Genomic DNA, 15,973 nt, shown 5'->3' on the forward strand with positions numbered 1-15,973 from the left:
CAGTGTGGTTTTGCTCGCGCTTCGCTTCCCTTCTGTGAGGCTCCGGCTGATGTTCGTTTGTCAAAGTGAGTTGTGGTGTGTCTCAGACGCTTCATATCTGGCCGAACGAGGAGGCGTCGGGCAGGAGCTCCACTGTGGCCTCCCTGCCGGGGGAAAGTAACCTGGAGGAGAGATGTAAGCAGGTAGTGACCCCCGACCTTTGACCTTTGACCTCCTGACTGCCTGTGGAGGTCACGCCGGGCTTGTCTAACACTGCTGCGGCGGAGGGTTTTGCTCTGATGCGTGATGATGTTTCAGCATGGCAGCCGATGACCGTCTTTCCTCACTTCTGCGCCACTAACATCTTTATCTGAAGCACTTGAATGACCTTTGACCTTCGGCAGTGCAGATGGTGTATTTGTGTTGGCATGAATGAAAACGGGGATGTGAGGGACAGACATTTGAGTTTTTTCAGGGCAATTAAAATGACTACTATTAAAAAATGTTTATTATTATATATTTCGATGAAAAACTTAAAGTAAATGAAAATTAGAAATGTCTTGGTAACTAACTTAAATAAGTTGAAGTTGAAGTGCTCAAACTACTAAATGGAAATAAATAAAAATAAATTAAACGTGAATAATGTTTTTTTAATGACATAAAATTACTAAAAATTAAACTGTAAAATAAAAATAAAATAAACCTAAAATAGTAATAAAAAAACCCATATAACAATCACACAAAACATACTAAAATACAATTCTAAAATACTAAAAATAAATTAAACCTAAATAATATTATTAATACAATTTTTAAAAAAATGACAACAAAATTACTAAAATGATAACACTAAAAAATACAAAAATAAAAGCTAATTAAAAATATTAATAAAAATAATAATAGTATATTATCTAAATATAATAATAATTAATAATAATGTATAATATAATATAATATAATTAATATAATATAACATAAAATAATAATAACAAAATTATTTAAAAATAAACTGGAAGTAAATAAGTATTATTTAAAAATCAAAAACCTAATAAAATTTTCACAAAATTACTAAAAATTAAACTGCAAATAAATACAAATAAATAAAATTAAATTACATTTTTAAAAAACAAAAAATAAAATTAAATATTAAAAATAAATCAAGCCTAAATAATATTATTACAAAAACATGTGTATATGTATACAAATGACAACAAAATTGCTAAAACAGTAATTAATGAACACTGAAAATACAAACATAAAAGCTAATTAAAAATATTAATAAAAACAATAATATTATATTCTAATCTAAATATAGTAATGTATAACATAATATAGTAATACTAAAATAATAATAATAATAATAATAACAAAATTACAAAAAAACTAGAAGTCAATAAATATTATTTAAAAATCAAAAACTACTAAAAATGAAACTGCAAATAAATAAAAATAAATGAAACCTAAATAGCTTAATAAAAAAAATGACATAAAATTACAAAAATAAACTGGAAATAAATTAAGATAAATAAAAAAAAAAGAATAGAATTAATATTAATAACTTAATATCTAAATAGAAGCTTATTTAATTTGAAGCCAATTAAAAAAAAAAAAAAAAAAACCTTGATGTTGATTGTTAATCTGATGAAACATTGAAAAAACTCTATAAAATGGATGGGGTGTGATCCATGACCTTTCGATGTAAATTTCTGTCCCTCACAGTCTTTATGCATTCACTTCAGATTTCACATGACTTCTACCCCTCACTAAAGCCCAATGGGATGCATATCAAACTCACATGTTATTGCAAGACTTTATTTGCACCTAATCAGGCACAATGTGATGCATTTTGAGCGTTTAATCATTTTTCCTTCTTCACTGAAAACCAAAACTACATTGGCGAGTGACAAAATCTTACATTGCCTGATCTCATTAGTGTTTATTTGTGTTGGTTGTGTGTTTTCCAGGCTGCTCAGATGGTTCTGATCGCCCTGTTTGAGCTGAACACCCCAGAGTTCACCATGCTGTTAGGCGCCCTACCCAAAACCTTCCAGGATGGAGCCACTAAACTCCTGCACAACCATCTGAAGAACAGCAGTAATGTGGCTGCAGTGGTAAACACACGCTGATCTCGCTTTCCATCAGTGAATGTTACAGTGTGCTGCTCGCTCACACTTTTGTGTCATTTCTTAAGTCTCAGGCATCTCCCAGCAGCGGCGGCAGTGTGGGACGCACCCCTCCACGACACCCGGTGACCCGCACAAGCCCTCTGACCTCACCCACCAACGGCTCACACGGAGGACTGTCACCCAGGTACATCATCTCAAAACAACCAAATAAAATACATCAACAGTCTGTGAAGCTGTGGGACATTTTCAGGACTACATGGAATCTGAGACCGCAGAAATAGGAGGAAAAACACTGCTAAATTATACACACATCACCTGAAATATTTCTTTAAATATATTTAAAAATATAATATTTTAGTTTATTTTTAAAAAATTAGCATATTAATGTACTAGAATAAAATAAATATTTAATATTAATATAATATATAATATTCTCACCTACATTTCTGTTGCGTTTTATTAATAATTTGTGTTTTTTTATGTTTATATTATATTTTATATGTATGCTAATTTAGTTTATTACTGATTTATTATTTTTTGTTAATTTAGTTTTAGTTGTTTTAAACTTAACTAAAAGTTTAAGTTTAGCTTAAAGTGAAAGAGAATTAAAAAAATAGGTTTACGTTTTATGTTATTATTTATTAGTTAACAATAGTAATCATGCTAAACATCAACCAGAATATTTATTTGAATATATATATTTTTAAATATATATATTATTTTAATACTATTTTGTACTAAAATAAAACCTACATTTTCAGCTACATCTAACATTTTTTTTTTTATCATGCACCATTTAATATAATTACAGCAAACTTGATGCAGATTCCCTCTGGTCCTGGACATAATGACAATCACATGCTTTCTCACTGTCTTTTGCTCCAAAAGACAAACATTTGCTCTAGTGATTCTATCCTCATCAGTAACCCATCTTTGAACATGATTTTACACGTTTTAGTTTAATAACGAAAATGAATAAACAGTCATGTTTCATTCATTTTCAGACTCTTTGAGTGAAAATAAATTTTGATGTTGTTTAGATTTGTTTTTAGGATGTTTGTCGTTTCTGCATGAACTAACAAACAGCTTTTGCACTAAATGCACATCATAAAATGCGACATTAAATCCATGTTATATTACTAATATTACTAAATTTTGGCATTTCAAAGGGTGGTGCATCTAATGTTGCAGATTGTAATTGTTTTTTGTTGTGATGCAATGTGATAAATTTGTTCTGACCAGCCATGATAAGCGATTTTATTAGTTGTTGAGTTTATCTTTTAGTTTTTCTCTTTTTTTTGTTATTGAAAGAAAAAACTCTTGATGCTCATACAGTAAATTTAGTGAAATACTGACATTTCGTGCTATTTTTTTTTGGCTGAAATGAGCAACAACAGTGACTGTAATTCTATCAAACCACTCAGATGTGTTTATTTGTTAATTCTTTTAATAATTATTGTTTTTTAAATATTCTTTATGATTTAATGTTGTAGAAATGCTGTCTGTAGTGATAAAATTTCAGCCATTCAGAATCAGTGTTATTTTAGTATCATTGTTGTAGTTTTTGTAATTTTATATGTAGATGATCTGTTTATTTTACTTAAGGTTACCTTTGTGTGTGTTGTTTTTTTTTATATGTGTGTATAGTTTTTAGTAAGTTTTTTTTCTTTTAGTTATTTTAGTTATTTATTAAACTTAACGAAAATTAGAAATATTGCTGTGGCAAATAACTGAAATATTTCATGTTTATTTTGTAATGATTTTTTATGGTTTTAATTTTATTTAACAATAATAACATTTACTGTTTATTAGGCAGCCATGCGGACCAATCAGGTTTCATTGTGGGTGGAGTTTCCCAGCACTATGCAAAAAACACAAGTATCTATTTGTGCATACAGCTGGTTTGGACCAAAACTCACTTTAACTGGCAAGACGTGATGTACTCTTTGATGGCGTCATGATTGGTCAGGATATGTTAGTCTGAGAACTAGCGTCTTTCACTGTTTCCTCTTTTCTTCCTCTCTTCCTCCTCTTTTTCTACACCTCCCTGCTCTCTCTTCATTCTCCTCTTCCTCTTGACTCAGTCGTTTGTGGGGCTGGAGTTCAAAGCCTTCTAACCTTCCTCCTCCCCACCCTGGCCCCGCCACTCCCCCTCTCCGGGCCTATCGGAGGGCGTATTCGCCCAGGTAACACCTCGGCCCGGGCGTCAGGATGCTAACACATAAGAGCAGGAATCTCCTGCACAATTATTGGTTTTTCATTTGTAGTCTAATAAATCAAAGTCGATGCATGACATTTAAAGGATTGTTTCGGGTTTAAGTTGACCCGGAATGTTCCTTTAAGGCAAAACACTACAGGCAAAGCCAGTGATTTTTTTTTTTTTTTTTTTTTTTTTTTTTTTTTTCGAGCACTAGTCAATTTTGCTATTTTGCTTCTATAACATGTCTTATTTTAAATTAGAGGTAAGAAAAATACCCAGAATACACATTTAAATGCTAATTTTATTGAACTTGTAATTACCTTTGTAGATTTCAGCTACAATACATATCTTTAAAAGTTTTCTCCATCATTTCAGCAGCATTTACATACACCAAAATTTACAGTTTTATTCCTGTCTACATTCTGAAGATTTTTACTGAGGGGTTTGTTCATATGTCATTCATATGATTTTATTATTGCATTTTTATATATTTGCGTCCATAGATTTTAATGACAATACATACCTTTAAAAGTTTTTTCTCCACATCAGCAGCACTTACATGCACCAAAACTTACAGTTTTATTTCTGTCTATATTCTGAAGGTTTTTACTGAAGGGTTTGTTCATATATCATTTATATGGTTTTATTATTGTATTTTTATATATTTACGTCTGTAGATTTCAATTACAACACTTATCTTTAAAAGTTTTTTCTCCACTTTAGCAGCACTTACATGCACCAAAACTTACAGTTTTATTTCTATCTATATTCTGAAGGTTTTTACTGAAGGGTTTGTTCATATAACATTCAGACTTATTTTTACAACATCTTCTTCCTAAAAACATGGTGCAAGTGCATATCATTAAAGGCTATGAGTTTTTTCTCCTCTTCAGCAGCATCTACATGCACCAGACTTAAGAGTTTTATTTTTGTCTATATTCTGAAGGTTTTTAATGAAGGATTTGTTCATATGTCATTCTCCTGGTTTTATACAACAGTTTATTCATAAAAAACATGGTATTTTTTCTGTTTGTCGACAGTATTTTCTGATTTATGGAGTGATTAAAAGAGAAATCCAAAATCCCCTCTCTTAAAATCTTTAAGCCTAATATCTCAACAAAATCAAAATAATTTTGAACCTGAATTTATCCAATGTTCAAATCAATGTATGCAAATTTAATTAGATAATGCCGTAAGTGCATATTTAAACTTAATATTTCAACAAAACTTGTAATACACAACAGCTCTCTTAATGTAATGTGAATAATCATCTGGAGAAAAGAATATTTTTACACTGTTCACCTGTAGTGTCTTGCCTTAAGACTATTTTAAATATCCTAAAAAAATGTGCAAACCTTATATTTTGGTCAAACTGCACTACTGTTTATACTTTCTCAGCGTGACAATCCGTGTCTTACATTTTCATTACTTTTGTCATGTCTTTCTGTCTCTCATCAATCTGATTTCTTTTGTTCCCACTGCTTTTTGCTTTGTGGCAAATGCAGATGTTTGTCAAGTGTTGATCTGTCTGTATAAAATGTTTAAAATGTGTCACTTTGACTTTGCAGCTGAGCAGTAAACGCATTCATCACATCTGTGTGTCGTCTGTCAGCCTTGTGTTGTATGTTAAAGTCAATGCATATGAAGTCACACCTCACTCTGTGTGTGTATGTGTGTGCAGTATGCTGGAGTATGACACTGAGAACATGAACTCAGAGGAGATCTTCAGCTCGTTGAGAGGCGTAACCGAAGCCATCCAGAGCTTCAGTTTCCGTAGTCAGGAAGACATACTCGAGCCCATCAAACGCGATGGCAAGAAGGAAGATACGGTGAGTGCCACTACCTGCAAGACTGTCTTCAAGATGTTGCTCCAGCATGACAGTAGTTGACTTTTGAATGACTTTTTCTGATAAATAGATGTTATATTCACCAGGTTGAAGCTAAATAAGCAGGCTTGTCTTTCAGACCAGTGTGGCGTCGTCCGGTGTGGATCCTCGTCTGTCTGCTGGTGTGATGGAGGGAGGCCGGACGGCGCTGGACAACAAGACGTCATTATTAAACACACCGTCCCCTCGATCGTTCAGTGGCCCGTGGGCTCGGGAATACAATCCATACAACTACAGCGACTCCATCAGCACCTACGAGAAAGGAGCGCTTGCTGTGTTTGATGATGTGGAGCACATCCGAGACGGTAAAAGAATAAACACATCAATTAAAGAATAGTTTCCTAATAATTACAGAAACAGGCCAATGCGTTTGGGTTTCTCTTTCAGGTCGTCCACAGGACGGCGGAGAAAACAAAATCATGCATCCAAAAAGTTTTTCTGCAGGTATGAAAATGATTTGAACATGTTTGAAGAGAATCTCCATAGATCAATGTTTAGTATCACTGATATACTATAAGTGCTATTAGTAATATACTAATATACTATTGGTTTTGTTAATATTTTGAATTAGATTTTATTTAAATATTTTCAGTTTTTAGTTTTAGTTTAATTTATTTATTTTATTTATTTTTTTTACATTTTTGTATTTTAAGTATTGCTATTTTCAGATTGATTTATTATTTTGTTTTTGTTTTAATTTTAGTGTAAGGTTTAGTGTTTTTGTTATGCGATTTTTATTAGTTGTTGTGTTTTTAATATTGAATATAATATTAAATAGGTTTAATTTATTGTTATTTATTTGTTTATTTTTCATTTTAATTTTAGTTAATTTTAATTCTTTGTCTTTTTTGTAGTTTTTGTGTTTTAAATATTACTGGTTTGGTTTAATTTATTTTAGTTTGTTTATTTATTTTTGTTTTTATTTTTATTTTAGTTCAATTTCTTGGAATTTTATACCATTTTATTAGTTTTTGTGATCTAAATATTAATATTTATTTTCAATTTATGTTTATTTATTGTTTTCTGTTTTCATTTTCATTTCAGTTACATTTTAGTGATTTTGCTCTGTTTTTAGTGTCAGTTATTTTAGTACTTCAAAAAACAACGAGTAGTGTTGCCTATCTATAATAAAACAAGTTTATGTTTTGTCATATTTTATGTTTTGTTTATTTTGCTTTTTTGCATGTTTTAGTTTAGGATTAATAATAATGTGTAAACATTTCGAAAGCATTCAGATTTAGTTAAATACTTAAATACTTAAATACATTGATGATTTTCTATAGATACTTTTTAAGGACTGGTTAAAATATAAGGCTACTAAAAAAGTTAACGGTCATTTAGTACTAAAGGCCTTTTCTGAATTATGCAATTCCATTTTGCTTCAGTGATTCATACAGATGTGATTTGGTGCATAAATGTTCAGATTTGTTGTTTGATGTTTTCCGAATTTGATTGGGAAGGACCCGGGCAGCACCTGGAGATGGTTGGCGAGCTGCTGAAGGAGCTGTCCAATCACAGCGACCGTGTGGAGGAGAGGCGGGCCGCTCTGCTGGAGCTGCTGAAGGTGACGCGTGACGACAGTTTGGCCGTGTGGGAGGAGCATTTCAAAACCATGCTGCTGCTGCTGCTGGAGACGCTGGGAGACAAAGACGTGAGAGACGCACTCGACTCGTATAGAAATGATGTTGATAGTCAGAAATCTGAGCTCCAGCAATTAAAAACAGCACAGATGCAGCTAAATAACAAGATGATGGTTGTTTCCATCCGCAGCACACCATCCGAGCGCTGGCGCTGCGTGTCCTGAAGGAGATCATGCGCAGTCAACCGGCGCGCTTCAAAAACTATGCAGAACTCACCATCATGAAAACCCTGGAGGCCCATAAAGACTGTCACAAAGAGGTGAGCCAGATCGAGAGAGAATCTCTCTAAAAACAGCACAACTTGAAATAAGACAAAATAAGCTAAACAAACACGAAAAAATGAAATAACCTGGTTTTATATATATATATATATATATATATATATAAGCCTTATTGTGAACTAAAACAGAATTTACATTCACATTTTACTTTATTTTATTTTATTTTATTTCAGCTAGTTGCTGATCTTTGTATTTAGATCAGGTTGAAATACTAAAATAAATAAGACAAAAAAAAAAACTAAAACTGTATTAAACTAATAAAAATGCCTAAAAAATATATTGATAAGTTTTATAAAAACGAATAAAAACACCCAAGATATACAATAAAATTACTAAAAATTGAACTACAATTAAAATAAAACAATAGTAAGTAATTCAATTAAATTACATTAAATTAAAAAACACCTAACAAAACTATAATAGTTCACTGGATAAAAAGATCATTCAGCTCTTAAAACTTCTGAAATAATTACATTTAATTGTTGTCATTTAATTATAATTATTATAATTATTTTACCTATTTTAATAAATGGCAGTGTTATTTTAGTATCATTGGCTAGTTAAAAAAAAACAAAATCATATTAAAACATTCATTACTTCAAATAAAAGTCTAAATTAAAATGAAAAAAAATAAAATAAATAATATATATATATATATATATATATATATATATAGATGGATATATATATATATATATATATACACATATTATTTATTTATCTATTTTTTTTTTTATTTTTAATTTAGACTTTTATTTGAAGTAATGAATGTTTTAATATGATTTTGGTTTTTTGGTTATATTTTAAAGTAAATTAAATTAAATTAATAAATTGCAATTAATTAATAATTAATTACATAATTAATTAACAAAAAAAATATGTTTACAGATACATGTTATTCCAAATGCGAGCATTGAAATATTGCTTTGGACAGTGTAAGGCCTTCAATGTGGGGCCAAAATGGTTAAGAAGCTCTTTCTCTAAAATCAGTCATTTTATCTTTAACGTCAGTAGAGAAAGTAGGCGTCTTTTCTGTGCTGTTTGTGTGATGGTCGTGTCTCGCATCTCCTCAGGTTGTACGAGCGGCAGAAGAAACGGCGTCCACTCTGGCCGGATCCATTCACTCGGAGCAGTGCATCAAAGTCCTGTGTCCCATCGTCCAGACGGCCGACTATCCCATCAACCTCGCCGCCATTAAAATGCAGACCAAAGTAATCGAGCGCATTTCCCAGGATTCCCTGATTCTGCTCCTGCCCGACATCATTCCGGGACTCTTACAGGTACACACACACACACACACACACCTGTCAGCTGTAACCCTGATGCAGAGTCAGTGAGATGAATGTGTGTGTGTGTTTCAGGGCTATGATAACACAGAGAGCAGCGTACGCAAGGCCAGTGTGTTTTGTTTGGTGGCCATTTATTCTGTCATCGGTGAAGATCTGAAGCCTCATCTACAGCAGCTGACCGGCAGCAAGGTCAGATACTATCGATATGGTTACTTGTTGCAGCGCATTCTAGGATTCCCATCACTGCAAAGATACACTAGTGTTCAAAAGTTGGGAATAAATAAAATTTTATGTTTTTGAAAGTGACCCTTGAGACGAAATCAAGCTTCGCTTCTATGTACTGTATTTCTATATTTCTATATATCTAAATCATGCTAGCAGTATGCTGATCATGCTAACAGCATTCTAGTAACATGCTAATCATGCCTGAATCATGCTAACAACATGCTAGTAACTTGCTAGTCATGCTAGAAACATGTTAGCAACATGTTAATAAAATGTTAATCATGCTAGAATAATGCTAACAACATGCTAGTAACTTGCTAATCCTGCTAGAAACATGTTAGTAACATGCTAAGCACGCTAGAAACATGATAATAATTCTAGAATCATGGTAACAACATGCTAATGACTTGCTAATCATGTTAGAAACCTGTTACTCATGCTAGAAACATACTAATCTTGGTAGTAACATTCTAGTGACTTGCTAATCATGTGAGAAACATGGTAATCATGCTAATCATGCTAACAACATGCCAGTAACATGTTAGCAACATGCCAATAAAATGTTAATCATTCTAGAATCATGTTAACGTTAACTTGCTAATCCTTTTAGAAACATGCTAGCAACACGCTAAGCATGCTAGTAACTTGCTAATCATGCTAGAAACATGGTAATCATGTTAACAACATGCTAGTGACTTGCAAATCATGTTAGAAACATGTTAATCCTGCTAGTAACACGTTAACATGCTAGTAACATGGTAATCATGCTAAAACATATTAACAACATGCTAGTGACTTGCTAATCATGTTAGAAACTTGTTAATCATGCTAGTAACACGCTAATCACATTAGAATCATGCTAACATGCTAGTACCATGCTAATCATGCAAGAATCATGCTAGCAACGTGTTAGTAACATGATAATCATATTAGAAACATGCTAATCATGCTAACAACATGCTAGTGACTTGCTAATCATGTTAGAAGCATGTTAATCATGATAATAACATGCTAATCACGTTAGAATCATGCTAATCATGCTAGAAACATAGTAATCATGCTAATCATGCTAACAACATGCCAGTAACATGTTAGCAACATGCCAATAAAATGTTAATCATTCTAGAATCATGTTAACGTTAACTTGCTAATCCTTTTAGAAACATGCTAGCAACACGCTAAGCATGCTAGTAACTTGCTAATCATGCTAGAAACATGGTAATCATGTTAACAACATGCTAGTGACTTGCAAATCATGTTAGAAACATGTTAATCCTGCTAGTAACACGTTAACATGCTAGTAACATGGTAATCATGCTAAAACATATTAACAACATGCTAGTGACTTGCTAATCATGTTAGAAACTTGTTAATCATGCTAGTAACACGCTAATCACATTAGAATCATGCTAACATGCTAGTACCATGCTAATCATGCAAGAATCATGCTAGCAACGTGTTAGTAACATGATAATCATATTAGAAACATGCTAATCATGCTAACAACATGCTAGTGACTTGCTAATCATGTTAGAAGCATGTTAATCATGATAATAACATGCTAATCACGTTAGAATCATGCTAATCATGCTAGAAACATGGTAATCATGCTTAGAATCATGCTAACAAGATGCTACTGACTTGCTAATCATGTTAGAAACATGTTAATCATGCTAGAAACATGCTAATCATGTTAGCAAGTAACTTGTTAATCCTGCTCGAATCATGTTAACAACATTTTAGTAACCCCCTAACATGCTAGTAACATGTTAATCATGCTAAAACATGATAACAACATGCTAATGACTTGCTAATCATGTTAGAAACTTGTTAATCATGCTAGTAACACGCTAATCACATTAGAATCATGCTAACATGCTTGCTGGTACCATGCTAATCATGCTAGAATCATGCTAGCAACGTGTTAGTAACATTATAATCATATTAGAAACATGCTAATCATGCTAACAACATGCTAGTGACTTGCTAATCATGTTAGAAACATGTTAATCATGCTAATAACATGCTAATCACAGTAGAATCATACTAACATGCTAGTGACTTGCTAATCATGTTAGAAACATGTTAATCATGCTAATAACATGCTAATCACAGTAGAATCATACTAACATGCTAGCTAGTAACATGCTAATCATGCTAGAATCATGCTAGCAGTGTGTTAGTAATTTGATAATCATATTAGAAACATGCTAATCATGCTAACAACATGCTAGTGACTTGCTAATCATGTTAGAAACTTGTTAGTCATGCTAGTAACGCGCTAATCACATTAGAATCATGCTAACATGCTAGTTCCATGCTAATCATGCTAGAATCATGCTAGCAACGTATTAGTAACATGATAATCATATTAGAAACATGCTAATCATGTTAACAACATGCTAGTGACTTGTTAATCATGTTAGAAACATGTTAATCATGCTAGTAACACGCTAATCACGTTACAATCATGTTAAAATGCTAGCTAGTAGCATGCTAATCATGCTAGAATCATGCTAGCAATGTGTTAGTAACATGATAATCATATTAGAAACATGCTAATCAAGCTAACAACATGCTAATCATGTTATCAACATGCTAGTAACGTGCTAATCATGCTAAAAACATGCTAGTAGCTTGCTAACCATGCTAACAACATATTAGTAACATGTTAATCATGGTGGAAACCTGCTAATAACATGTTAGTAACATGCTAATCATGCTAAAAACATGCTAGTAACGTGCTAATCATGGTAACAACATGCAAGGAACATGCTAAATCATGCTAGCAACATGATAATTCACGTTAAATCGTGCTAGCAACAAGCTAAATAATGCTAAATCATGTTAATGTTAAATATAAACTATAAAATGTAAACATTTCTTACTGACCCCAAACTTTTGGTAGTGTATATGTAATTTTGTCTTTTTATGCTTAAATGAAGGCAGCGTAATGTTCAAGTGTTATTTTAGTATCATTGATATACTACTATAGTTTTGTGAATATTTTGAATGATTTTATTTTTGTTTTTTATTTTAATTTGACTTAAAGTTTTAGTAATTTTGTTGTGCTTTTGTCATTTTTAGTTTTATCTTTTTTCTTTTGTCTATATATTTTTAATATATATTTAGGCAGCTAATGTGTCTGATTTTTTTCTCTACAGATGAAGCTGTTGAATCTGTACATCAAGCGAGCTCAAACCACCAACAGCAACAGCAGCAGTTCTTCAGACGTGTCGTCTCACAGCTGAATCATTCCTCCGCTCACGCGTCCTCAAACTCTCTCCCATGATTTTGCACATTTGCGAGTAGATCTTCAGCTGCACGTGTGCATTTGCTTCATTAATTGAACAGGTGCAAACACTTACACGATTCAAGCGGAGCCCGCTGGGGTCTGCGATCGGCTGCGTTAGAACAAACATCTGCTACCAACATAGTGTGTATGTGCGTGTGCAGCAGTCGTGCCTCTGTGTGTAAGAGAAACTGTTTTTATCGCTCTTTTATTGTTGCCATGGCGTATATCTTCCTCATATTCAAAGCACATGTAACGTTCTCTCCGACCGGCCAATCAGAAGTCGTTTTACCTCTCATTAGTGAATGTAACGCCCATTTTTACGTCTTTAACGCTGCTGCCTCGAGTTCTCTAGGATGCTCTTTTAGTAATGAGATTCATTTTTGGGCATTTAAGAATATGCAAGAACAGAGATTGTATTTGTACAGTATTCCTTTTATTTCCGGCCAACAGGCGAAGAGCTTGTGATTATAAGAAGGACGAATATTAGCACGAACTTAGTTCGAAATCTCGCATTCCTGCACTACAGAAGAAATTTTAGGCGAACCACGATTACTTCAACACTAACATGGAGATTTATGATAAGTGTGTCTCCTTTTGTGATTTAAGGACCATATTGATGTATTAGAATCTTCCTCAGTGTTCATTCAAAAATGATCCAGAACAAAACCGAATCATTAAATGAAAGATTCACTTACAAAAGCAGAATTCTAAACCTTTTAGAACGATGATTGTACCTAAAAAATAATCCAAATTGGATTTCTACTAGTCAAATTGCTGTTTTAACCCAGCTGTTGCGGTTTTAGGAAGGTTTGCGCCTGTTTGTGCCGTTTAAAGTGCTCTGTTTGTCTTTTTGTACCCGGTTTTAAATCTTGGTGCTTAAATGAATCACTCTGTGCTACTGCTGGATGTTTCACATCAGATTTAATTCAGTTTTATTTTCTCCAATTTGATTTTAAAGGCCTTACATCAGTTTATGGAAACAAAGTCACACTATTCGCTCTTGTTAGGAATCCCAAAGAACATTCCACACACACACACAAAAAAAAATTGTGTTTTTGTGGAGTGAATCATTTACAATCCTTCTAGTAACGATTCAAAAAAGATAATATATTTTAAACATTTCCTATTTTCGATTTCTGGACACTGCATGCAAGCAATCGATTCACACTAATTCAGTCTTTCACTACACAAACGTCACTACTGGTCATTATATGTGAAGCTGAGAGAATCAAATATAAGATTTGTAAATACTTTATAGGGCACTACATACGGACCTGCTTGAATCTTTAATTCAGTTTGATAAGAGCAACTCAGATCAGTGACTAGTTAACTGGATGAAGTTGGTTAACTGAAGAAAGTTTTGCATAAACGCTTCGCTGACGCCAGTAGATTGAGACGTAGAGCTTGACATGCTGCGCATGCTTATGTTTAATATCCACGTCTGTATTTATTTGACACTGCGGCTGTATATATACACCACCTGTTTTTGTTCACGTTCACCTGTGTAGAATTTGCAATCTAGATAAACCAAACCTGAGTTTTCCACTTCGGTGTCTGCGTGAGTTTTATTTTCTGTCGTTATTGCACTGGATGTGAATGATTTTTGATTATGCAGCGTCTTGTCATCTTATCTTTAAATATTAATACAGGTGTTGATATTGAGGTTATCGATGGTGATTCTTCTCTGGTTTAATGCTGACGTCTCTGTGTTCGGATCTGTCGACGTTCTCTGTGAGTTTTTCTCATTTAATCACATCAGTCAGGGATTGTGATGAAGAAAGAAGCAACGGTTTTAATTGCAGAACATTTCATCAGAACACGAAACTTCAGTAGAATTAAATTTAAAAAAGCAAGGCTGTTTTAGACCATTAAAATGTTTAAAGACATCATGACAAATACAATTAAACCTTAAATTATCAATATCCTTACTTTTGCATTAAACAAATTTGGAGGATTTGGTCCTAAGTGGTCAAAATCCTTAAATAATTTACTTTTGCATTTTGCAAATTTGCATTTGAATATGAGAATTTTATCTTAAAGATGTTAAATTACCAATATCCTTGAATGTTTTACTTTTGTTTTATGCCAATTTGATGCATTTAAATTGAAGAATTTGATCTTAAAGTTTAAATGAACATCCTGAAACAATTCACTTTTGCATTATGTAAAGTTAAATAGGGGAATTTGATCTTAAATGTATTTATTTGAAATTATGAATATCCTTAAACAGTGTACATTATACAAATTTGAATTTGATGCATTTGAACTGGAGAATTTGATCTTATATGAGTAAAATTATCATATCTTGAAATAATTTCATTTTGCATTGTGCAAATTTCATTTGGTGAATTTTATCTTAAATGTAACATGATCAAAAATGTTTTATTTTTGCATTATGCAAATTACAATTTGATGCATTTAAATAGGAGAAATTGATCTTAAAATATGTTAAATTATCAATATCTTTGTATTGTTTACTTTTGCTTTATGCAAATTTGATCCATTTAAATTGGAGAATTTGAACTTAAAGTTTAAATTGTCAATTGCATCAGTTGCATCAATGCATTTTGCAAATTTGAATTTGATTAGAAGAATATTGTCTTAAATATGTTTTAGTTTTGCTTGGTGCAGATTTGATGCATTTAAATTGTACAATTTGATCTTAAAGTTTAAATGATCAATATTCTGAAACAATTTATTTTGCATTATGCACATTTAAATTTGAGAATTTGATCTTATATGTGTTAAATTATAAATATCTTGGAATAATTTAATTTTGCATTATGCAAATTTTAATTGGAGAGTTTTGTCTTAAATGAACATGATCAATATTCTTGAATGTTTTAATGCAAATGTAAATTTGATGCATTTGAATATGACAATTTGATCTTAAATATGTTAAATTATCAATATATCTGAATTGTTTACTTGTGCCTTATGCAAATTTGATGCATTTAAATTGGAAAATTTGATCTTAAATATGTAAATTATCAGTATTCTTAAATAATTTACATTATGCAAATTTCAATTGTAGAATTTGATCTTATATGTG

General features: G+C 32.1%; 1 protein-coding gene across 1 annotated transcript in view; it reads left to right on the top strand.

The window, feature by feature from the left end:
* Positions 1-14,466, top strand: part of LOC127172973 (CLIP-associating protein 1) — a 77,159-nt gene extending 62,693 nt beyond the window's left edge. Inside the window, exons 31-40 of the mRNA XM_051122544.1 lie at positions 1,944-2,090; positions 2,171-2,289; positions 5,987-6,134; positions 6,271-6,496; positions 6,579-6,635; positions 7,652-7,842; positions 7,962-8,090; positions 9,186-9,392; positions 9,474-9,590; positions 12,791-14,466. Of these exons, the coding sequence (XP_050978501.1) occupies positions 1,944-2,090; positions 2,171-2,289; positions 5,987-6,134; positions 6,271-6,496; positions 6,579-6,635; positions 7,652-7,842; positions 7,962-8,090; positions 9,186-9,392; positions 9,474-9,590; positions 12,791-12,877 (1,428 nt within the window). The 3' untranslated portion in view covers positions 12,878-14,466. The remainder of the gene's footprint in view (positions 1-1,943; positions 2,091-2,170; positions 2,290-5,986; positions 6,135-6,270; positions 6,497-6,578; positions 6,636-7,651; positions 7,843-7,961; positions 8,091-9,185; positions 9,393-9,473; positions 9,591-12,790) is intronic.
* The last annotated feature ends 1,507 nt before the right edge of the window (positions 14,467-15,973 follow it).

Source organism: Labeo rohita, chromosome 11 (genome assembly GCF_022985175.1).
Source record: "Labeo rohita strain BAU-BD-2019 chromosome 11, IGBB_LRoh.1.0, whole genome shotgun sequence".
Lineage (NCBI taxonomy): Eukaryota > Metazoa > Chordata > Actinopteri > Cypriniformes > Cyprinidae > Labeo > Labeo rohita.